Here is a 25649-nt window from a genome sequence, read left to right as displayed (position 1 = left end):
TTACAAAATCATCAACACACTGTGAAACCAAGGCCATGCATTTTCACCAAGTCCTTGATATGACAATATTCCCCCATATAAACTTCCCAGTGCTCAATTTACTCTAAATGATGCTGGCAGAGGGAAAACAACTTCTAAATCATCAAGTTTTCTTATGTTTTGATCATTAAGAATACATAATGAGATCATTTATGATATAAAGTGAAGGGAGAGTTGACATGAAGTAAACAAGGTTCAGGCCAGATGCATGTAAATGTGTTGAGTTTAAACATTCATCACAGATTAGCACAATTAAAAGTTAGCTTGTATCTATGCAGGTTTCTCAAGTAAGGAGATGAAATTAATTTGCCCACACACTGAATGACCAAAGCAACCTAAGTAAATAAATGAAAAAATAAGTCTTTCTTGATTTTAAAATAGTACTATGCTATGCATTTTAACATTCAAATAACAAAACATCTCCTAAAAAATTTGATCTGTCCAAAAACTAACAAAAAAACATTTAATCCACCAATGCATTTGATTTATTTGGATTAGAATTGAATGAATCTGATGATTCGAAAACTGAAAATTAGGTGATTTTCTTTGTGTACTGAAATTAAAACTGCAGCTCAGTTATGAATATTAAGATATAGTCATCAGCTGTCATAACACTAAGCACCTTTTAGCCGACATAGCACAGGGCAAACATTCTGTCATCTTTTTCTGAGACCAATTTGCATCCCATCACCATTATTATTCAAAGGACTATCGGTAAGGGTGGACAGTTTTTTAGTTTAAGTCAATATAAGAATAGAAGTTGATGATGATCGTGGAGAAAAGTCAGAACACATCCCTTTTTATGCTGATCACATGAGCAAGCTCTTGGCCAACTGTATATACTGTATAAGTTATATAATATGTACGTGCACCTGCAAGACTGAAGTTTGAACATTCAGCATTCTCAAAAGAAATTCATTTTTTAAAGGTCAACCCTATTGTAGTTTGAAATGTAGTATATGTATTCATTGTTTACATATTGTATGTGTAATTCGACAACTTCAAACTACTTTTTAAAGGAATGAATCAATCCGTTTGATTGGCTGAGTGACGTTCCGGGAGTGTTGATAGAACAGTCACAGCATATGGACTTTTCACTAGTTGTCACTTCACTTGTCTGTGTTTGTACGTTCCAAACAGATTGTCAGTCTGTGCATTAGTGCTAGGAATTTTTCTGCAGGATAACATTATGTATTTAAAAGCGAGTCATTTGAATCATTCACTCAGCCGATTTGTTCAAACAACCTGATTCATTTAGAAATGCAAGTTATGTGCTCGGACACGCATAATTGTTGGAGGTTTTATTGAACTATTTTCATTGGTGGAGAAAAGTAATCGTTAATATTGTGAATAAATGCAAGTTACTCACTGTTAGCATGTTTAATTAGCTGTTATATAAAGTCAATATTTGTCAAATTATAGACATTTGAGTGGGGAAAACAGTTCATCACCACTAAAACAAATTGAATTGAGCTCCATTACAGTCTTGTTTTCTGGTAAGATATATTGGGTTCTACACACCTTGGTAGACCTTACGATACAATTCTTCAGATGCTGACAACTAGATTAATAAAGCTAATCATTGGCAAGCTTGTTCTTGACAACAAGGACATATAAAAGTCACTAACAATCATTTAGTTTTTCCTCTAGCACAATAATGATGTTACCCAGCATTATATGCCTGATGACTGCTGTGGTCACAGTTTGTTCCCTTTGGCTGGTAGATGTGGTAACTATCATTATACTGGCAAAAAGCATCTTTCTTCATTAATAGCCATTGAATAGTAGCCGTGTATTCTGATGAAATACATTTTTGCGAGCAACATATCAATCTGAAATATTTCATTTTACTATGGTATATATTACTAGTGCCCAGTTTGTCTGTAAAAGGCTCCTAAAAGCATTTACTTGTACAGACTCTTTCATGGTTCTGGGCTCATACTACCACACTCCACTGTATATGATTTACAATATAAGTTAAGCTAAAGTAAGCATGCCACCCAAGGGCAATGCTATTTATTTGACCGAAGCACTTCTTTTGATCTGTGATTTTACCAAGATTTTCTTCCCAGAATGCGTGTGTGTTAGTTGTGGAGCTCTTGCACACTGTATGAGAGTATGTCAGCGGGCTCTCTAGTGTAGGCATCTGCTGTTGGCTTTAAATCTCCTCAAATAGCAGATTTCTGCAGCTGTTAGTTGCACCCGTACAATGTAGTGATGCTTTAGTGTTATACAGTACATTCCTGCTCCTAAATAGTGTCTTTTTCATCACCACTTAGCCACTTTGACGCACAAAGAACGTAACATGATTTTAAAGAAAGATTTTAAAGTGTTTTAGCCCATGCCACACAATTACTTTAGGTTGAAAATGACAGGAGAGAGTCTATGGGCTTAATCACAGCCACTGTAACATTGTTTTGTGGTTTACTTAAGTTCGAATTCAAATTTATATTATACAATTTCTCTCAGCCAACTTCTGTGAATCACAACATGGTCCATAATGTGTTTCATACCATACTGCTGGTGAACTGCTTTCTTCAATTCCAAACTCCTATGAATTATTTGGATTCAACCTTCAGAAGCATCAAACATTGCAGCTAGCTAGTTGCTGGATGGAAGTATGTTGAATGTAAAGAACAGATCTTGTGCGCCTCATGCAAGAGAATCCAATTCTCTTAGGACTCGATGCTTTATTCCACTGTAGACCATTGCTTTGATATATATATATATGTATATATATATATATATATAGTGTGTGTGTGTGTGTGTGTGTGTGTATTTCATCGAGTCACCACCTTAGTTTCATTCATGCCAACATCCTGACAGTTCAAATCCTTAAAACCAAAATGTCTGGGATAATATACAATAAATGTCGTCTTGCAGAAATAATAATTGTATTGCATCAGAAACCTAGCGCCTCTGAACCTTTGATGTGCCCTCACGTTAACACATATGGAGGAAACTTCACTGCAGAAGCGTCATTAGAGATGTTCTCCAGTGCTACATTGCCCTCTGCTGTTCACTGTGCAACTCCTGCAGGGGACTATCAAATATAGTAACCAGTGTCGGAGTCATTAAAAATCAATGAATAATGAAAACTTCATTAAAACAGAACAATAACAGAACTATATGTTAGTAATATAGCTTCCTGACTTGAAGAGTCGAGATTAAAATGTTTTAGGGTGCTTGTGTTTGGTATAATGACAAGACTGCCCAATAAACCTTAGAACAACAGTGGTCTAGCCGATAAAAGAAAGCAATCTGTCTTCATACGTTTATAATTCAGCAATTATTTGCCAGGCTTTTGTCAAAGAAACAAAACATGATGGTCTAAGCACTGATTATATTAGGTGTAACAAGGGTACATGCCATGATTTTGAATAAATAACTTTAATGAGAGTGAAGCAAAGTAAACATAAAAATAGAATAAAATCAACTAAATTAGAGAACAGTACGCTTGTTAAAAACTAAAACAGCAGTTGATCAGCATATATTCCATATGTAACCATGTAATGATTACTACTGCTCGAACGGTTTAGATGAAAGCTCGCCCACATCTTTGACTCAGTTAACGTGATAAAAAAAGAAAAAAAAGAAAGAAAACATCATGTCTAAAGTGCCTGTTGTTACATAAAACACAGACCAACTGTAAAGTGCATGATTTATAAATGCAGAGGGAAAAACTTCTGGGAGCCTGGGGGACTGAGGGGAGGGGCGGTTGTGGAAATTATGACCTTATATAGTTGTTCTCTTTAAAAGTCAGGCCATATATGCTGATGTCATTGACATATAACTGTTTAATTCCACAGTCATGGTAATATGGCAAAAAACGTCACTCAAAAACACAAGGCAGTGGTTCCTATATATTGCACCTATGACAAATTTTAAAAGCCTTTGTTAATTTTTCTCACATCATATTTTGAGTACTTTTTGCAACCTCTGACCTCTAGTAACAAAATGACACAACACACTTAAACAAATCAGAGTAGCCATAATAACCCATTACCATATTCTTTGAGTGAATTTCCAAATTTACTGTAATATATAGAGTATGCAGTGCATACAGTGACACCCTTCAGTGAACAATTAGAGTATTTTAATCTTTTTAAATATTATTCTTATCTGATTAACAATAGAAAACCACTGCCCTGCAGAGGTCATATATTTCTGGTTAATTTATTTTAGGTATTTATTTATTTATTTATTAAAAATATGTCATTCAGCATAAATCTGCATCTCGGGTCTGAGCTGTGTCTGATGAAAACCTGTGTGGCCCACAGCTGTGGAATACAGTCTGTTACTGTGAAGCGGCATGCAGCCGTAGTTTGGGAAAACACCCGAACTAGCTCGGCTGGTCTTAGGGGCTTTCGGACGCATGGATACATAGCTTTCGGAATAGTCCGAGCGAGATGGCACAAACATACTGTGAGTTCTTGTCCTACTTTGGGAAGAGAACGACGGTCTGTGGTCCCGCTCCAGAGTCCCGATTTTCGCTTGACCAGATGGATGGTGTGTTTTAACACTATGTGATCTCTTAGACCTCTGAGGTTCCCTGCTTATTGCACGAATGTACTGGTAGTCTTCTTTAGAGCTGCTGAGAGTCTTATACATCAGCCTGTCCTGGTTGCGGTTTGCAACACCGAAACTATCGCTGGACCCGGTATGTTTGAAGTCAGGGCAGCTGTATTCCTTATGTAGGGTCGGGTTGCGTGGCAGTGCTATGGACTCGAGCCTGTGTTGAGGATAGTTGTGCATGGATCGACTCTGCTTCATTTTAAGAGCTGATCTGGCTCTCTGTCCACTACCATGCCTGTCTGACTTCGAGGGCACAGGCATATCAGGCTCAGAAAGTGGGTGCTCTGGGGAGTAGTGGGACACCATGGTCACCCTGTACTTCCCATCAGCCCCTTCAGTTGAAATCAGCATCTCCTTTCCAGAGTTTGACCTGCTCCTAGTGTGGCATCGTTTTCTTGGCACTGACGGTCGCCTCTTACAACATGGGGCTGGGACACAACTGGACCCAACGGCCTTTCTTTGGCTGCATTTTCCTGCCTAATGGGCTGACTGAAATTTCGATCAGATGAAGCAGAATTAAAAGCCTTGTAGAGAAAAGGGTTCTTCATTCTTGTCTGGAGACCGACATCTCTGTTCATGAAATCAGACTCATTGTTCACCGGGAGGTTGCGTGGAGGCTTGTGGTAGTTCTCGGTACTACCCATCACCTTTGATGAATGAGAGGGCAGTTTGCTGAGTGTGTAAGAGAGAGTGTATCCATGATTGTTCTCTCTCTGTATTGATTGTATCGAGCCTCTGAATAGGGGCTGTACCTGTACCGAACCTTCCCATCTTCAAAGTAGGGTCGCACTTGCTGGATGTCCGATGGTGGTGGTTTTTGGTAAGCTTTGTTTTGGCTGCCTTGACGCTGGAGGAAGAAAAACTTGTCCTCTGGTGGAGTGTGCATTGAACGCACCCTGCGGATGGTGGGGTAGACAGAGGCTCCATCCAATGGAGGATACCTTGGTCCTCTATGTTTATAGAGACTGACTGAGGAGTAGTCTTCCCGTTGACCCTTATATTTAATGGACTGGTGCAGGGATCGTGGCGCAAGGGTATTGCAGTAGTTTCTTGAGAGAACTCTGGGATGGGGACGCCCATCGTCAGGCTGATAATAAGGGGTGCTTTGCCCAACTGGACTTGACCACTGTTGGGAGTAAGCAGACCTTTGGTCTCTGGGTTTGTACTGATACACCACACTTGGTGGAGTACTTGAAGCTTGTGTAGGAACTTCCGTGTGCACTGAAGCAGGCATGGACGTTTCTGCCAATATGGCTCGAAAGTTGGCAGCATTAGCAGCCTGCTTGTTGTGCAGCGCTTCAATGGCTGAATGAGTATCCAAAGAAGAGAATCTCTCTGAAGGAGTCGGCTGTAAACTTCCATGTACCTCCATCTCTGCATCAAGGCTTGATCCACCTCCATCTGTACCAACTCCAACATGGCGGATGTTGTCTCTCATTGTTGTCTTGGTGCTCTCTGGAGCCTGTTGAATCTCTGGATCTCTGTGAGGAGAGAAATCCTGACAGGGCACATGGGTGCACTGGCCACCAGCTGATGCATCACAACCATCAGAAAAGCTGTGTCCGCTCTCACTGCCATGGCATGCGCAGGTGCTGCGTAGGCTGCCTGCATCGGTGTGGCTTTCAGTAGACATGGTGCTTGATGGATCTGGGAAGGTCCTGCTAGACACATACTGCTCCTCTCTATCAGAGGATGTCTGTAGAGGAGGAGGAAATTGAAGTGTGAAGAGTGGGTACTGATAATGAACTGGAGAAACAGGTGTGGGAGGTTCAGAGCTCCCACGTTTGCTGAGTTGAGTGGCCCGTTGGGCAGATTCAGCTAGGGCTAGAGCAAGCATACGAGCAGCACTCTTTACTGCAGGCTGGGGAGTTATGAGAGACACAGACCTCACTAACCCAGGCGTGCATTCAAATGTCACTGCACCTAGATGGAGAAAAACAAACCAATATACTTTTAAATAGAGGAACACAGGGCTAAAATACAACTTGAAAGTGTGGTTAAATTCTAACTTTCTTTACTCTCTGGCTTCTTCTTCCTTGGTCCTAAATATCCTATTCCACATATTCCATTAGGTCAAATGCTAGCTGAGCTGACACTGTTAGCTTTCTTCTCATTGACATTATTAGCTGTCTCTATCCCAACATATTTCCTTCAGATAAATGATGGCACTTGTAGTGGAACATATGTTCCTTTAATATATTAATGGATATGGGATAATTTTATTATATGTATGAACACAAGAATGGTGGCTTACCTGAGTCTGCTCTTCTGTGCTCCCTGACATGATACTGCGGATCCAGACTTTCTGCTTTGCAAAAGCTTGCAGAACGCTGATGGCCTTCACCACCTTTTGTGGACACACTAGGCTTTTGCTCACAAGGGACATAATGTCAGAAGGACAGGACACAGTACTACTCTTTGCCACTGAGCTCTTTGCGGTGCTCTCATGGCCAGTCTTAGAGGTGCCCAGTTCCAGATTACTTGAGGTGACTGGCACTTCAGAGGGTTTGAGATTTGCATCTTCAGAGCACAGTGGGATAAGATCAGGTGGCTGGGAGGGACTTGTGACTTTGTCAGAAGTCTTTGACTCAGTGTGGCTGCCTCCCACCTTCTTGTGACTGCCTCTTTTCTTACTTTCAGATAGAGTTGGATCAACCAGCTGCGTGGACTGAAAGGCCAATGGGTCAATGTCAAAGGAGGCTATGCCTATAAACTGAGAATCCGCTGCAGGGTGGGGTGGAGATATTAGAGCTGGCACACAAGAGGAAGAGGAAACGGTGTCCTTCTTGTGGTCTTTGAGACTGGACCGGGAGTCTCCAGTCAATCTGCTGTCCAGCAGCTCCTCACTGAAGGAGACTGATAAAGCATCACTGGTGGAGAGCGGTCTACGTACAACAAAAAATATTATACACACCAGACAAAACAAAACCAGAGATCAGCCCATGGATGAATATATACTGTAAAACAGCTGAAAAAAAACACTAAAAAAACTTAAAAAAATTTTTCAGAAAATGCTGCTCTTTCTCCTAAACAAAACCACCAAAAACATGTCAGCAAACCCCAGAGACACATTAACAGAGACAGATGTGATATCTCAGGAAGCATATTTCCGTGTTATGTGTTATGTGGCAGTAGAGAGTGGTATAAAAACTGCATATAACACCTTTAAGTATGGAAATGGATTTTTACCCTCAAAGTTATGTGAAGAGGACAGAGATTCTTCACTTTTAGCAGATCGTAGTGTTCCACTGTCTCCTCTTCCGCCTAAAAAGTAAGCCAGAGTTTAACAACTATATTTTTATTTTTTTTATCTTTTTTTATCCTGCTGACCACATATACCCACACTACAGTTCAAAAGTTTGGGGTCACTTTGATTTTTTTAAAGAAAATTGATCATTTTATTAAGCAAAAATGCATCAAAAGTGACAGTAAAAACTTTCATATTCCCACAAAAGATTATTATTTCAAATAAAAATAATGTTCTTTTGAACTTTCTATTCTTCAAAGAATCATGAAAAATTATATTTTATAATATTAAGCAGAACAACTGTTTTCAGCATTGAAAATAAGAAATGTTACTTAAGCACCAAATAAGCATATTAGAATGATTTCTGAAGGATCATTTGACACCGAAGACTGGAGTAATGACTCCTAAAAATTCTGCTTTTCCACCAAAGGAATAAATTACATTTTAAATTATTATACACTTATGTTAAATTGTAGAAAATAGTTTTTTCTAATGAACAGTTCCATTATTACTTTTGAGCATTGCATATAGTGTGAAAATCATGACTAAAATGCCCTCTAGGTTAGGCAGCTCACTAGGATTTGGAACAAATACAGGTTGATACTGAAAAGAGAGTCAATCTGCACCTGGGAAAGGGGAGTGGTTTTTTCATCTCATTGGGCTCACTGGGGTGACGGTGCAGTTTGGGCTTGGGCAGTAGCAGAGGACTTTCCCATATTAAAGAAGGAAAACCAGTTTCCCCCAGGAGGTTCCTTCTTCGCCTTGGTAGAGCCCTTTTTCCTGTATTTACCCAGCACAATTAAACCAGTTAGTACTTCACATCTGCATTTTCCTAAAAGATGAAAATACCACAATACTTAAACCAGTACAAACTGACAGACCTCTCAGAAGGGAAGTCGATGACGGTGTGGAACTTGCCCTGCAGGGCGGCAGGCCCCTCTCCCACATCAATATACTTGCTGTCTGGAGATACAGGAGAGATGAGCTGGGCTTGAGTTCGGGCCTGGGCTTCCTCTAGAGAAAGCAGCTTGGTGGATGAGAGCTCACTAGTAGAACAGACTTGGGTCGAGCTAAAGTCATGTGGCCTATGGATTTTTTTAAGTTAGAGTTATGAAGCTCATTTAAGATCCTCATTAGTAGAGTTTCATCTAAAAATCTATTCTGGTGGGAGGAGAATCGCAGAGGCTCATTTCTCACCTGTGCTGTGGCGGATCAGAGTGCTGAGTTTGGGACTGAACAGAACATCAACGTGATTAAGGATGAACTCAACAACAACCGACTGAACGCGAACTTCCAAGAAAGCAGAGGTGCCGCTGAAACACGCCGACTCAATCTGTTTAGACCTGCAACAATTGCGAAACAATGAATGAATGCAACTTTTCGACACAAATAACATCTTAACAGACCAATTTTCCAAAATGTATTACTAAATATTAAAAGAATACTAAAATCACCTGAGAAGGTTTGGAGCCCAGACAATTGCGAGGTTTTTGCAGTGCATGTTGGTTGACAGCACTGTAAGTTCCCATACGTGATAAATGTCTCATGAGAAACTCAAGAGTCCTGGAAACAAAGCATAAGAACAATGTATTAAAGGCACAGTTCACCCAAAAATAAATGCTCTGTCATCTTTTACATTTTTCCCCTCCCCTCATGTCATTCTAAATCTTTGACTATTTTTTATTAATTTTTTTGTGGAAGAATGTTTTTGTTCAAAACAATGACTTTGTATGAACAAAAATATTCTTCAAAATATCTTCTTTGATGACAGAATTTCCATTTTTGGGTGAACTTTCACTTTAAATATAAACAAAAACAATTTTTACATTAGTGGTCACATATTTACTCAACACCCTAATGAGCACAAAAGTATGATGTAATCATCTGATGAAGAGAAATCTGCACTTCTCTTTTTCATCAGTAGAGGATGCTGTGCGCTCATCTAACCTGTAGTGTGGTGGAGGCAGCTGGCTGGTATGACGTCATGGGACTTTGACCAGCCTCTCCTCATCAGTGGCTGCTGACTACACATCCTGGAAAAATATGCCAAAGCATCACCTCTCTGTTCTGATACTGGTACTACACATTTGCATTGAACATGTGGTGTGTCCGTGGACTGTAGCATGTTTTGATGCTGCCGTACCTGAAATTTTCTCATATAGCTGTATAGGTCAGCAGTGGGTTGGGCAGCGCCCGGAAGTAGATTTTGGCACAACGATCCCATTGATGAATGTCCTGGACGTAGCTGTCATTAGTGAGATCTGGAACAAATGCTCCGAGTCTAAACTCATGCCTAGAGACACCAAGAGGGCAATGCATTTCTTTTAGTTTTAATTTATAAAATATACTTTTAATACACAAATACATATATATATATTTTAAATAACACAAATATATAATAAAAAACAAATTAATCAAAATAAACAAAAAAAAAACCAACATAAATTTCAAATAAACCAAAAAATCATCAAAAGAAACAGCAAATACCACAACAATTTAAGCATAACCACCTTTTTTCAGAACGGGCAAATTCATCAAAAGTCATCAGTGAAGACCTGTAAATCTGATTTTATATAGGATTATAATGACAACTGCAATTGCAATAAACCAGAAATTAAGTTATTTTAAATTGCAATACTATTTTTCAATATTATGGTATTTTTGGTTCAAAGTAAATGACAGCCTTGGTGAACATAAGATACTTCTTTTACATTTTTTTTTTTTTTTTTTTTATAAAAACCCTACTGGCCCAAACCCTCAGAACAGTAATGTATTTGATTTCTTTTAATTTTTCCAGGCCTGGAAAATAAATAAACCATCACCTCAGTTTTCTGATGTTAGATGAAATCCCAGATAGCGGTAAATTCCGTCCACGACTCCGATGTCTCTCAATGAACTCGGTGCAGTTTTCTGATTACCTGTGGAACTACTTGGACCAAAAACATGAAATCTGCAACTTTAAATATGCATTATGCATAATTACTTTACAATTAAAGATTTTAGATGCATGCAAAAAACATCCCTCTAATGTCTCTCTCTCCTCTCACCATAATGGCTCGAGTTTAGCACACCAAATGTTCTCCGTAGGTCACAGCCCGAAAACTCCGGCTTTCAGGATTCCTCGCTGTTTCACTTTCTGCGTGGTGGACGCGACTTCATGAACGTGCTCAGGAAATGTGATCAGCTTGCCATGCTTCTTAGACACTACAGACACATGAAAATAAAAAAACTTTAAAATCAATGCTGCCAGCTAGTAACAACTGTACCATCTTAAATATGCCAGGCCAATTGAATAAAAAATGATGTACCTATAACAGAAAACTGCTATAGATTAACGTTTTTTTCTGCCTTACAAAAGTAACTGTCTAAATAAACCTTTGTAGTGTTTTAAATTCCATTTTATGTTTTTTTTTAATTAACACTGAAATTCAACTGACCGGGGTTGGGGCATTCTCGTTATTATCCTTTAATGCACTAATGAAACAATAATCACGTCAGATCACTCTAACTGAAGAAATGTATGGGTATTATACTTGTCTCAATTTTTAACAGTGAAATAAATATGCTGGGCAAAAGTGATGGTAAACCGTGTTGTGGCCAAGATAGTTGGTCACAATTTCGCTAGGTAATTTCCTAACTGATGAAGTTTCCACACATTCAGAAGGAAAGAATCCCACCCCTTTGAATGGAAAAACAACAAACAAATAATAAATGCTGTGCATCCAGAATTAAAACAAAACGCGTCGATATCCTCATTTTCAACAAGGGCAACATTATGATCCTTACTCTGTGCCGGGAATCCTTAAAAGACACAGCTGTGAATACAGTCTGTGAATTCCTCGGTCTAGAAAATTTACAATCTTGCTGGCAAGCACAATATGAATAGATTTATAATCCTGCATGTCCAGAAGAAATTAACTTACACCCCATTTATACACCACTGAAATTCCTCCCTTAATCGGAATATAGAACTGTACGGACGTCGATGTTTTGACTCAGAGTGTGCCATAAAGTTTGCGATGAATCTTTTTCCAACCCGTAACAGGCTTTTCATGAAAACTTAACTAAAAGCTGAATTTTACATAAAATTAAAAATACAATATAAGAAGGAAACAGCATACTACAAACACCAACACCCCTTTCAATCCATGTTTTGCCCCTGACCACTCATCCCAGTGTCCTTCTTTAGTGAGGCATATCAATCACTGATACTATGTCTCCCTAACCTTTTTTTAACGGAGAAATTAACACTTCAGTTAATACCAAATCCAAATATATCATGCAAGCAAAATGTTGCAAAAAAATATATACACATATAACCTCAAAAGAGAGTTCATCTGCTGCTTGGGCGACTGTAGCTCTTTATGACGATGGTCCATCAGCTACAGCAGGGAAACTTAATAGCAGGATATCATCGCGAACACTCAGTCAGGTGATTCCCCTTGTTATCATTCTAAGTAAGATTGAAGAAAGATGAAACAAATATATACACAACATGCATATAATTCAGGCAAACCATAAAGTCATCACACCTTATAGCAGTGAGTTCCTAATTTCCTCTGACGATTTCCCCAAAGTTGCACAATCAGTGTGAAATATAACACACGATCCTGGGAAAGAGCGAGCAGGACAGCTCACTTCGACTGAGCAACGTCCAGACAAGGAAAAGTCACTGTGGTCTCCCTTATATCCTTTATAATGGACCTACCTGCATAGAAAAAAATGGGGTGTGAACTGTTGTTTTATACACTTAGGTCTGAAGTCTGTCCTAGAACGGCATGGTGTTTTTAATGCGCGCATTTTGGAGGAAATTTGACCTGCTGTTAAGCAAAGGTGTGAACCACACCTCCTTTCCGTAAACACACGTGCCCACGGTCCACTTGTCTTTTTTTTTTTCGCATGTCCCAATCACCCCTGTATTTAAGAGGCAGAATTTGGGCGAGCATCCCCAGGAAGCCTTTCAAGATGTGGTGTTAGTTAAAATCAGTCAGTGCCTTGTTAGTACCTCCATCCCTGTAAGTGCTTGGCCCGCAGTTAATCTTGTTAAGTCACGCGATGGGCTTACAGACGGGAAATGTATGCAGTAAGCATCTGGGAAAGTGTCTGTGAGAAAGACAGAAACAGAGCAGGGATAATAACAAAGAGACCAGTTTTATACACTCTCAATGTTCTCGCCTTGTAGCCAAAGAAGGCCCTTGAGATCCAACACAATAGCTTGTTCTCCCACCTAGCCTAGAGAGTGGCATCATTGGTCTGCTATCTCCCCAATACAACTACTAGCGACCTTCTAATGGGACATCCTGAGCTGAAATGCGCTTCAACAGACTTATTTATATGAGCTACAACTGCTAAGCAACACAGTGTTTAGCACAACAGGACACATCTCTGTACAGGACGCGTGTTGAGCTCTAGACGTATGTGTGCTTAAAGCAATTCAGCCTTGTTGACTCCTAATAGCTATTATTTAAATCGTACGTAACTGCCACATGTAATCAAGAGCGAAACTCTTAACCCATGAGTCAATCTTTAATCTCCTCATAATGGTTCGTATTGTTTAACAAGTCAAAATTTTTGCCACAAAATGCCTATCTGTACTGCCATGCCGCATATGCAATTGATTGGTATTCACTTTTGCTTGAAGTTTTTCAGCCCTTATCAGTTCCATCTTTAATTAAATGCTGATGTACTTCATGCTTCACACCTCTATACATTACGAAACGTCCTCGTTAATAATCCACTACTCAGAAAATGCTTAACAAGTAGACTGCAACCAACAAGGAACAGCTGAAATGCCATGAAGGCATGTGCAAATGATTGTAATTGAGTGCGGCTTATAGTTGTGCAAAATAGCATTTTGTTTTAAATTAAAGTTTTTGTACTGATATTTAAAAACTATTTAACGAAGACTGGTATTTGACAAAACCTTATGAATTGATACATCATAAGCCCATTCTCCGGCCATGACTCGCATAGTGAGTGTTTTAATGAGCTTTGTAGACAATATTTCTTAGTAGATGGTACGATATGCCATATAACCTTCCTTTTCATATCCTATTTGTAATGTTGACTGCATGGGGGAATTGTCTTCAAGGCTTACATGAGACGGGTGATACCTCCCCCCTTATAGATATACTGTGTGTGTGTGTGTGTGGGGGTGTGTGGATGTTTGTGTGTGTAATGATATAAATATATATGTGATGTGTGGTATATTTGGGTTTGGGTGAACGCTACCTCAGGCTGTCCTTCAAGCTGTCGATCCGGGGCAGCTCATGTATCTGAAATGAATCTTCTATCATATGTATACAGAGGTGGAGATGCGTTCCCGGGCACACAACTCGTCGTAGTAACTGGCCTGGCACATGCCCACTTACGGCCGCCACGACACATGAAAGGCACTGAGAGTGAACAATGGGAAGAACAGTCATTCTGAATAAAGAAGATAGAGTTAACTGACACGTCAAATCTACGTGAGGACACATGAATGGAAATGGATAACGATATAAAACTCGGCAGTGACGCTTTTTGAAATACTACTCAATAATTATGGTGTAACCCAATCTGGGTTCAAAATGTGCAATGTTTTTGGCGTCAGCAAGACTCATTAAAGCTGGTCAACATTGACCGTCAATGCATTGTTAAGTAAAGTGAACATTCTGGTGTTACAATAATTCAAATAAATGCTGTTCTTTCGACCGCTTGGGTAAATTAAATGTTGGGGAAAAAACTGTATCAAAAAATCATTAAGCAGTACAACGGTTTGTTCAGACATTGATTAGAATAAGCCATGTTGCTTGAGACGCACCTCCGCAGCAATCAGATGATTTCTTCTGAAGGTTCAATGTGTCACTGAAAGACTGGAGTAATTATGCTGGAAATTCATCTCTGTGAATCACTGTAATAAACTGCCTTTGAAAATAATTAAAAGATCAGAAATTCTTAGTTAATTTGAATATCAGAATATTCTGCCTCTAGGTCAGATAAAAATACCAAAAAAGATTTGGTAATGAGAACTATTTGTGATTTTTTCCTATGCAGTTTTACTTCAATATATAAGATACTATCAACTTGGATATGCCCACTGTGGTCGCAGTCGGAGCCCCGATAGAAGAATCATCATCGCCTCTCGTTGTTTAGACGTTTCGAACGTGTTACATGCTCCCATCCTAACCACACCCCATGTTATGGTTTAAGCATGAGCTGACTTCAGGTAGCTGTGATGTCTTGTGGTTGTGTATATTTCATGACAACTGTAAACCAAGGAACTCTGTGTGGTGCCTCCAGTGAGTCGAGTAAATGGTTCCGAAACAGCAGAGCACGACTCTATCTAAATCCTTCCGCTCTTACAACTTACCACGACAAAAACGGCCTGTTGGTGAAGTCATTCATGATTTGGAGAAGTTCTGTGCAATGTTATAACCCTCCTAAAGAACCCTCCAGAGCCAAAAACATAAATAAAAACAGCCCCAGGGTTTGGGTGATGGTAAGAACTATCCAGGAACAAAGCGTATTTATAAATTTTCATCTTGTGTCTTTCATATCCCTTGCCTCAAAAGCGCTCTTTGTAAAATCCGCCTGTCCTTTTCCTAAACCAACCCGACACAATTCCATGAAACAATTAAATTGCTTTGCACACCTGTAATGCTGTTTGGCCTTCCTGTTTGATCTGAGCTCTTAAAGTTCTTTTATTAACTTCAACCGTTTTTTCCTAGGCTTGAGCTTTCACGCATGTGGCCATAACAAATCAGTGAACCTGGGATGATATTCTCTCTCTGGCAACACCTATAGGCCTACCAAAGTTATGCTATTTGTTTAAAATTGGGTTATCCTCTGGTGAAAACTTCGCTGGCAACAAGCTTACCTGGCAACAATCGGGACCCAGACACGGCTCCTGTGAGCCCAGGCCAGCGTGTGTGAGGATCGTTTCGGAGCCCAAGATAAGACAGCTGGGGGAGGACACACAGAGAGTGGAGGCGGAATATTTCAGTTCCAGACGCCGAGTACAAGATATGCAACATAGCATAAAACCAAGATACTGGCAAAGGGCCACTACAACAGCAATAAACAGGGGGGAATTGGTACATATAGCAAAAACACACCTCATTGTTCTCACGGGCAGCGCAAAAAATATTATCAGAGGCGAATCGTATAATTTTAGCTTATTCTCCATTCACTTTTGTTTATGGATAATGCTGATATATTGGTTAACTTAAAAAATATCTGGACATTTAAGCAACACAGCGTAATAAAACTTCAGCTAAATATTTTATAAAAGGCAGTTTAGGTTGACAAATAATAAATTTATTGATAATTCCTTAAAATGTAATGTAAAAAATACATACATCAGTGACTTTATACATCTATTAAAAAAAATCACCTCACGACCATTGGGTCATTGCAAAAAAATAAAAAAAAATAAAAAGGGTAATTGTGACTAAAACTGTAAGGCATCATTTATATGTTATTTTTGTATATAAATTCAAACATGTTCAAAAGTCTTAAAATACTCTTGTTGGGGCCACTGTATATGGCCATTTAAATGTAAATAAAAAAGAAAAAAAATCTGATAAATATGAAAAAAATAAAAAATTATTGCATTAACATTGTCTTCACTTCATATACAAAAATTCAGCCTGCGCTGAAAATCTTTCATCAAATATGCAAAGACTGTGTAAAACAAGTCAAGACTAAGCCTAACATTGTAAAGCAGCGATGGATTTGATAAAGACTGAAAAGCACAACAGGCCCTGATGATGACAAACATACAACAAGACGAAAGGTATATCACCCCTCAACAGTGTCTGCTTCTTTCTGGATTCACAAAGCCAACACTTCAAGGAATATTCCCCAAAACACTGTGTGTAGCTATTCCGGTGCAACTTTATGGAAGGATTTTCCTCTGAGGTTTCCACAGCTACTGGCTGAGGCACAACATTATATTATCCTTCCTCTATAAAAAACATCACAACATCTGCTTGTCCCTGAAAATGTGAGCCAAACTGTGAGCCCAAAAGCTGATGTGATTCAGGGGTTTCGATATGCAAATTAAACATCCAGTAAGGCAAACTCCTGTGTAGTGTCTGCTGTAATTTACTTCTCTGCATCATCTCAGTAATGCAGACTCCCCATGCATCATTCAACACAAACACACACATTAACCTCCACATCAAAAACAAGAACTGCATCTCTTTATCTGATAAAAAAAACAAAACTGATGACCAACACTGAGCACCACTTCAAAGATCGCATTTAAACAAATGAAATAAAACTAACCGACACTTACACAAGACTTTAATGACCTACTTAAGTATCTGCAGTTTCAGTAGAGTATACAAACTGCAGGATAAGCACTTGATGTACAGTAGTACTGTCAACATCTTTCACCCAAGCACAAATTACTGGACATAAGTCCATTAAATAAATGTGAACATTAATGTATTTCCTACATCATAATGCACCTGCTTGAATTGAAAGTTTTGGATCAACAAGAACTGGTTACAAAACACACAAAAAAAAAAAAAACTGCAAAAAAAAGTATAAAAAGAAAATTTAAATCAATTTTCCTGTTTTATTTCCAGTAAAAATAAGTAAAACTAAATAAATATAAATAAGTAAACCAGTGTTAAAAATATTAACGGCTAATTTCAGAGAATTATATACATCCACACAACACACACACCCCATACACACACACATACAGATATACATATATCTATCTATATATATATATATAATATATATATATCTATCTATATATATATATAGAATAATATATATAGATATATAATATATATACACACACACAACACAGTACAGACCAAGAAGTTTGGAAACTTTACGATTTTTAATGTTTTTGGAAAGAAGTTTTCTTCTGCTCATCAAATGGCCTGCCTTTATTTGATCACAAACTACAGAAACAAAAGGCAATAATTGTTATCTCTTATTACAATTTCAAATACTTGTTTTTAAATTTATATTACTTTAAAGTATCATTTATTTCTGTGATGCAAAGCTGAATTTTTTAGTATCATTAATCACCTGATCCTTTAAGAAATCATTCTAATATGATGATTCAATTATCACGAGTGGATTGAACAACAGTTCTGCTGCCTTAATCTTTTTTTTTTTCAGAACATGTGATACTTTGTTAGGATACTTTGCTGAATACAAAAGTAAAAACCAAAAAGAGAAAAAAAGACGCCTATGTTTTTTCAAAATATAAATATTTTGTCACTGGTCAGATAATTTTTTTTTTTTTCTTTTTTTTAAATAAAATCAAGACTTTTATTCAGCAAGATGTGTTAAATTGATAAAAAAGTGATAGTAAAGAAAAGATATTATTAGAATATATATTATTAGATTTTTTTTTTTAATTAAATGCAGTTCTTTTTAAAACTTTTATTCCTCAAATATAGATAACAGCAGCAGACGGTTTCCAACACTCATAATAAATCAGAATATAAGAATGATTTCTAAATGATCAGGTGCTTAGACTGTAATGTTAAATGTGACATGTGAGTCGGTAGTAATGATAATATATATATACACACACACACCCACACATTTATTATTACATACAGATATATCTATTACATACATACATTTACACACATATATATATATTATATATACCTACATACATATACTATACTATCCCTTATATACATATAAATATATATATTCTATACTATACTATATATCTCTATATATATATATATACACATACCACATACACATATATGCAATGAGGTAGGAAAAAAATAAAACTTAATATAACAACATAAAAAATTAAAAAACTTAAATTCAAGATCTAGAAAAAAAAAAAAAAAAGGTCATATTACACAAGTTCTAAAGTACTGCAGAGAAAGAAAAAGACAAATATTGTCAACTCAAGAACATCACACAAAAGAAGAAATCATAGTATATAGTATATATATGTGCGTTTTTGGGTTTCAACACTACATTACTGCATGGCTGTAGCCACATGACAAAGCAGCCAAGGATTTGTCCATTTCCTCAAATGAGGATGTAATTATTCCTCTCTCTAATGAAACAGGATGGATGTATACTCACTGATACGCCGTCTTTCTTGTCTTATCAGCACGCTCAGGCCCATTTTTGACGGATTTCCAACCCGATAGTTCCCTATAGTCTGGCACCTGAGCCTTTTTTTCTTATTCAGCCTCTCTGCTGATGTTGTGCACGGCTGCTGCACGCAGAAGCGCGCAGTAGTCCAAGTAAGGTAATCAGTAAACCCGTCACACACACCCCCACAGACCAGCAGCCTGTGCTCAGTCAGCCCAGCTCATCAAAAACCAACCAGCAGAATGAAACTCAGCAATGTGCTGCAGTTAAAACACATCCTGTCTGAAACACAGACCTTTTCCCTTCTTCATCTCCTGCAGTAGAGGGATATGCATTATGCTGTGTCTAATTAATTACAGAAGAAGAGGACAACTATAGAATATGGAACCCCCCACCCCCTTGCTCCACCATACTTAGCCCCCTCCCTGCGCCTGGATGTGGAGTGGGCCCTGCCTACTGAATCCATGCAGAACAGAGCTGCGCTCTCAGATTTACTGATCTCAGAACAGGACATGTACATCAACTCTCTCCTGTTGTTGTTGTAGTTTAGTGGCTCAGCAAATTTTAAAATGGTTTTGGGATTTTAACGTCCAAGCATCCAATGGTGACAAGTAAACTAAAACAGATCCTTAAAATCAAACACTAACATGATTAACATGTATTATTCTTTATTATGCTCCGTGTACACAAACTTTTCAATAGCATGATCCCCTGATTTTTTATATCGACCTCGTGTTTTGATGAGATGTTGTTTAGGAGAAAAGGGAGAAAGAAAGACTATTTTGATAAAACTCGTCTCAATAATATAAAAACACTTTCCATGTTCAACCTTTGCAGTTCAACAGTAGTAACAAAAGAAAAAAAAAAAAAAAAAAAACGGTTGTTGTGGTTTTTTTTTTGTTTGGATTTGTTTTTGTTCTTCTTGTGTTTTTTTTTGTTTTTTTTTTGCTTTTGTTTTTTTCTTATCTGGGACAAACACCCTATTCTTCTGTTTATTATTATTTTGATGGATATTGATTAAATCAGCTTTTTTATGAGATTATTTGATGATATTTTATGTAAATTTAATAAAATTGGTATAATTGAGTTTGAAGCACAAAGCTGGCCTTTTTTCATATGTACCAAAATAGGTTCTAAAGGGAATGAACCATCGACACAAAACTGCCTCGATTATTCAGTGTGAAGGAAACTGTTTGTGTATATATTATGTACCACACAAATAACTATAATAAGAAATTATATTACTATGTATTGTACTATCATGGCGTTATTGTTTTTTAATTATTTTTATTTTGGGTTTTTTTAAAATTTATTCCACAATTTGCAAATATTGATTGAACGGCTTCCCCTGTCTTTAGTTTCTGGATGTATAAAACAAGAGCCCTGAAATATGAAAAAAAAAAAAAAAGAAAAAAGAGGACGACAGGAGTATACACAATTGCCAACAATTCCATTTCAAAAGTCATCATTTTCCTTGCACTTACCAGTACATACCAAAGATTTTAAAACTACACTCGGACTATAACTGCCATATCCTGGAAACTGTATCATCAGGGACTGTTCTCCACAGTTTTTGCGTTTGGGAATGTCAAAATTGTGTTGTCAAACCTATGACTCATGTGAATTCTGTTCATCCTTTTACTACAAATTGATTACACGTCTAATCCAGGTTTATTAAATTATTGATAATATGTCTGTTGCTCCCCTTCCCTGTTTGTTTGTTGGTTCGGATGGATGTTGTTTTGTTAATATAAAAAAATAAAAAGTTGATAAAAAAAGAAATACAAATTGCCCAATGAGCCTATGTTTTTCTGACCAAAACCTCTTAAATGCACGGTGTAATTATGATTTCACAAGTAGGAACTTCCCATGAGTCATCAATACTTTTGGTTCATATTCCCAGAAGAGAAAGACTATACATTTGTAAATGTGTATGTTATTTTAACAACTTCAAGGAGTATACTCACATACAAGTTGACCTCAAAACAATCTTTAAAATCTGAACGCTGTGGTGAAAATGCCACTTTGTAACCTTACCATGACAGGCCCTGTCCAAGCCACTGTGCTGGGAAATTCCTCTGGAATTTTTTTTCCTTTAGCTGAATCAATGAAATCCCAGATCACGCACAACAATCTACTCAAGCCTTGTGGTAATACTAAATAAAAGACATAAGTGCATTTAAGTTTGTAACACCTGGTCTGTTATTTGCAACTGTGATAAAAATAGGTAAAAACTAGACACCAAAGGTCAACGGCCACAGCTTTATGTCAACAATCTGTGGATTAAAATTCCAGCAAAAGCTTTTTCAGTAGCAATAATCCTGAATGAAATTCCTCAAGTTACATAAAAGATAGAAAGAGTAACCTAGAGACCATGAGTTGACTCTCCATTTGGAGCCATGGCTAATCTACAGTGCCATAAATTACACAAGGGTTGTCAGCAATTCAATCACATGATGCTTCTTCCCCTAAAGATACAAGCCAGGTCTTTGAAATGAGCCCAAAGTCTTGGACAGCAAAAGTTATTCTGGCTCCACTTCAGTCAAAAATATGATAAATCATAATCCAGCGCTGACCGACTTCATAAATGTAGATCCTGAATCTGGTTCCATCTATAACATATTCTACAAAACCTCTTGATTGTGGGTTTCCAATAAAACTGACTTGATGCATTGTCATTTCACTACAAAACCTTGATGTTGCTCACCTAGTAGTATTATAGGCCATGTGGATTAAGCTCAGATAGTGGAAGTATCAATATTTCAAGATAAATCCACCTTTAGGAAACGCTTTCTCTCACAGTTCAGCAGCACTGTTTGTAGAACCTGCTGAAACCTGCAGGATCGGGTCCATTGTAATGAAATGGTGGTGAGTGAGGGCTCCCTCCCTTCTGTCCGAGACAATTTATAGCGGAAAACACACAGACTTGATCAATATTCATTACAGCATCACTGAGATTGTCCCAGTTCTTCCTCTGTCTCCATCTCTCTCTGCACTAGTAGGGAGGAGGCAGGGATCCTGAAAGCTCCTCTGTAAACCTGAGCCGAGGAATGTGGAATCGGCACACCACCGTCTGGGAAGGCAACAAGGTCTACATAAAGACGCCACAGTTGAGATGTTAACTCAATACACTATTCGAGGCTATAACACCAGTTTATAGGACTAAAACAGTTATCGACTACATAAAAAAGTATCCAGAGTCAAGTAGCATCTCCAAAATTTATATGAATAGATTGTAATTGTAGACACGAAAATAAAAGTGCAAATGTTTTTTATGTGTGAGGGTAACTAGTCTAACCCTGGAAACCGCATGCCACACCTTTTTAACAAAAAAAAATCAACATTGTTCCATAAAAATAAATCTACCCACCAATAATAAAAATATAATACGTTTTTTTGTATTGTTTTGCCAGTCAACAGAATCCTATTAATATACTATATTTAAAATGTAACCTTTTGAGCAACGATAGATGGTGGCTCCTTGTTGGACAAGTACCAGAATTTCAAACCTAAGTATTGTATGAACATTATTCAAAGTTATTGAACCACAACAAAAAATTCCAGTCATATAGTGAATTATTTAACAATAAAGACAGACAAAACACGGTGGTTTTATTAAGAAAGAAGTACACTAAAATTATACAAACTTGCGTTGTTAATTTGCATGTTACTGCTGATAGATAGTTCTAGTGTAAATCTGTGCGCCAATAATTATGACCAGGACTATGGACATCCCTAGTGTATTGAACTTTAACTTTTGCGTTCCAGTATCCCTCTATACGCAAAGTGTTCTCATGTTTGTGTCTCACTAGCTGTTATAGAAGTTACTTTTATTTTTATTTTTTTTTTTTTTACACTGGACAGGTACAAAAGGGCACCAGTTCATTCAAAGTTGCTTGCTACACTGATACGCTTCCATTTTACTTCGACATACAGTAATATCGTTCGATACGCTATAAATTGCAAGTTGAGCATTGCGAATAACAACAAAAGAGAAGATAGTAATCTAAAGAATATCCTGTCATACGAAACATCCAATGTTCTTCAATTCCAAGGTATGGCATAGAAGAGCTATCTGCATTCCGTTACAACGTGTTACTCTAGACATCCTCCAGGCCCTCGGACCACTAGTAGTGTCAGTGTCATAAGCGCTCAGGGAGACTCGCTGTGATCTAAACAGTGAAGGGGTCTGTGTGACCTTGAAAGAGGTCTGCAAACACGCACGGATTATGCGAGGCGGGCCGTCTGCCAGAGCGCTGTGGGACGTGTGCAGGGCCAAATCGTTCCTGGTCTCAGTCTAATGATGCCACAACCCTTGCTCAGGATGTCAGGTGTCCAGAAACGGCAACAGTCCCCTGCGACTCTCAAGCAGGATAATTTATCATACAGCCAGACTGAGGAGGGCTCAGTGGTAGTTTTACTGCTCTCTTCTGGAACCCAGCAGCCCAATTGGAATAAATCTAGAGAAGCCCCGTCCTGATGATTTCGATCAGAGACACTATGAGTAGTACAACATTTAGAAAAGTCAAATGTTGGCAATTGAAGTGCCAATATCTTTTCTACTACTCTAGAATTGCATCATGGTACAATAACTGACTCCAGCTGGCTGCTGAATGAACTGACTTTCCTTAAAGGGCTTTAATGGGTCTACTGCGTACTGTTGCATTATACCAGTCCACCACGGATGACCCATGAACATCATAGTAATTTAACATATTACTGCTCACATTTACATATCATCACATTAAAATACTGTCTGTTAAGTATGCAGGATCCTGGCCTGTGCTGATAAGGTATGAGCAAGTTTGCATAACAGAGATGATTTGCATAAGTCTTTAAGGCACTGTAGCAAAAACTGCTGTAAAACTAAACTGGGCTATTTTGGAGCATGATACGTTATACTTAAATGTAAGGGAAATGCAGGCGACAACAATAAATATGGTTGATTAATGTTTGAGCATATGCATATTTCCATTCAAAATTTTGAAAAGGTTTTTTTTTTAATTAGATAAGGACACATTCAATTTATCAAGTGACAGTAAATACTTAAAGATTGTAAATACTTGATGATTGTTTCAAAAAAAAAAAAAAAAAAAAACACACAAATCTAATACATCCTAAAAAAAATGTTAAGCAGCACAAATGTTTTCAACACTGATAATAAGAAATGTTTCTTCTGTATTTTTGATCAGATAAATTCAGTTAAGCTAGGTGAGCATAAGAGAACTCCTTCAAAAACATAAAAAAAAAATCTTACCAACTCTTTTAACTTTTAAACAGTAATATAGGCGAGTCATCGGTTTACATATATTGCATCTGATAAAATGGACAGAGGTAATTCTAAAGACATTTGTATAAATATATAACAGTTTGGGGAGGGACAATGGTGTTGAAATCCAATCAGCTAGCCAAGGTGTTTTCCACAGTCTGAGGATCTTGCAGGATAGCAACTAACCTGACAGAGACTAATGTGTATTGCATGTAACTTAAACCACAGCCCTAATTTCAACATGATGGATAATCCGCCACCAGTGAAACGAAGAACAGCCAAGAGCCTAATTAACACATTTCCGTCAACCATGAGTGATCATGGCCTTCAGCAGGACTGCATTTACCCTAAAACCCTTACCTGCACAGAGCCAAAGTCAACAATCTCATAGTGGAAGTGGGCACATTCTGCCAGCCTGGGAAAATGGCCTTTGGTGAGGGACAATCTGCAGAACAAAAACAGCTCATCAGTATTCTGCTCTGTGTGTCTGAAAGAGACAAAACAGAGACAGAACTCGTCCCTTTAACGTATAAACACCTACTTTTTGACGTTCTTGACCTTCATGCTGGCCGTGCTGGCACATGAGCGCAGAGAAGATTCGGCAGGCAATTCAGGGACGATCGGCGCTCCTCGTGCCTGCATATACGAACACGCACATGTAAACAAACAACTATGCAGCGCTCTAAATGCATTAAGCGTGACATACAGAAAGGCAGTACACACACACACACACACACACACACACACACACCATAACAGCAATGGCGTCCTCCCAGCCTGCAGTCTCTGCTGGCTGCAAGCTCCTATCTTCCTCCCCCCCTCATCCTCCTCTGGGTGGGGCCTTAAAGAAAAGAGAATCAGAGAGGGGTATGTTGAAATAAGCTTCTGCTATGACATATATACATACCTCTACATCGCATCACTCGGCAACAAAGCAATTACACCAATGAAATTCCTGAGCTAGGATTGTTTTAAAGGAATAGTTTCCAAAAATGAGTTTTCTGTAGAACACAAAATAAGATGTTTTGCAGAATGTTCATGCTGCCCTTTTCCAATCAGTTGAATCGCTTAGTGACCAGGGGTTGTCAAATGTTGTCAAAAATAAAAAATAAAAGATACTTAAAAGTCGGCCACAAGACTAGTACACTATATTCCAGGTCTTCTATAAGCCATACAACAGGGAACAGACACACACACACACACACACACACACACACACACACACACACACACACAACAAGGGCTGAGCTTAGCTTGGAATACACTACATGGCTTTTTTTTTGAAAATTTTAAATTAAATGAAACGAAATGAATTAAAATGAAATGAAATGAAATGAAAAATTATATGAAATCTGACATGACATAAAGCCAAGTATGGTGACCCATACTCAGAATTTGTGCTCTGCATTTAACCCATCCAAAGTGCACACACACACA

The 25649-nt window shown here is 38.0% G+C and overlaps 1 protein-coding gene, 1 long non-coding RNA gene and 1 pseudogene across 2 annotated transcripts; all 3 read right to left on the bottom strand.

Moving 5' to 3' along the window:
• Window positions 1-3410: 3410 nt before the first annotated feature.
• LOC122134212 lies at window positions 3411-5321 on the bottom strand. Its single transcript, XM_042755454.1, has one exon. The coding sequence runs from the start codon at window positions 4963-4965 to the stop codon at window positions 4255-4257; it is 711 nt and encodes a 236-aa protein (XP_042611388.1). The 5' UTR covers window positions 4966-5321; the 3' UTR covers window positions 3411-4254.
• On the bottom strand, window positions 5258-14222 carry LOC122144507 (annotated as a pseudogene).
• A 10097-nt stretch (window positions 14223-24319) lies between these two features.
• LOC122134228 lies at window positions 24320-25205 on the bottom strand. Its single transcript, XR_006159736.1, has 3 exons — window positions 24964-25205; window positions 24754-24848; window positions 24320-24657 (listed from the first exon to the last, which is right to left on the bottom strand). It is a non-coding gene; the product is annotated as an uncharacterized LOC122134228 (long non-coding RNA).
• Window positions 25206-25649: the final 444 nt, after the last annotated feature.

This window comes from Cyprinus carpio, unplaced genomic scaffold (assembly GCF_018340385.1).
Source record: "Cyprinus carpio isolate SPL01 unplaced genomic scaffold, ASM1834038v1 S000006701, whole genome shotgun sequence".
Taxonomy (NCBI): Eukaryota; Metazoa; Chordata; class Actinopteri; order Cypriniformes; family Cyprinidae; genus Cyprinus; species Cyprinus carpio.
Note: the sequence above shows the minus strand (reverse complement) of the source record. Positions and strands in the feature narration are given on the sequence as shown.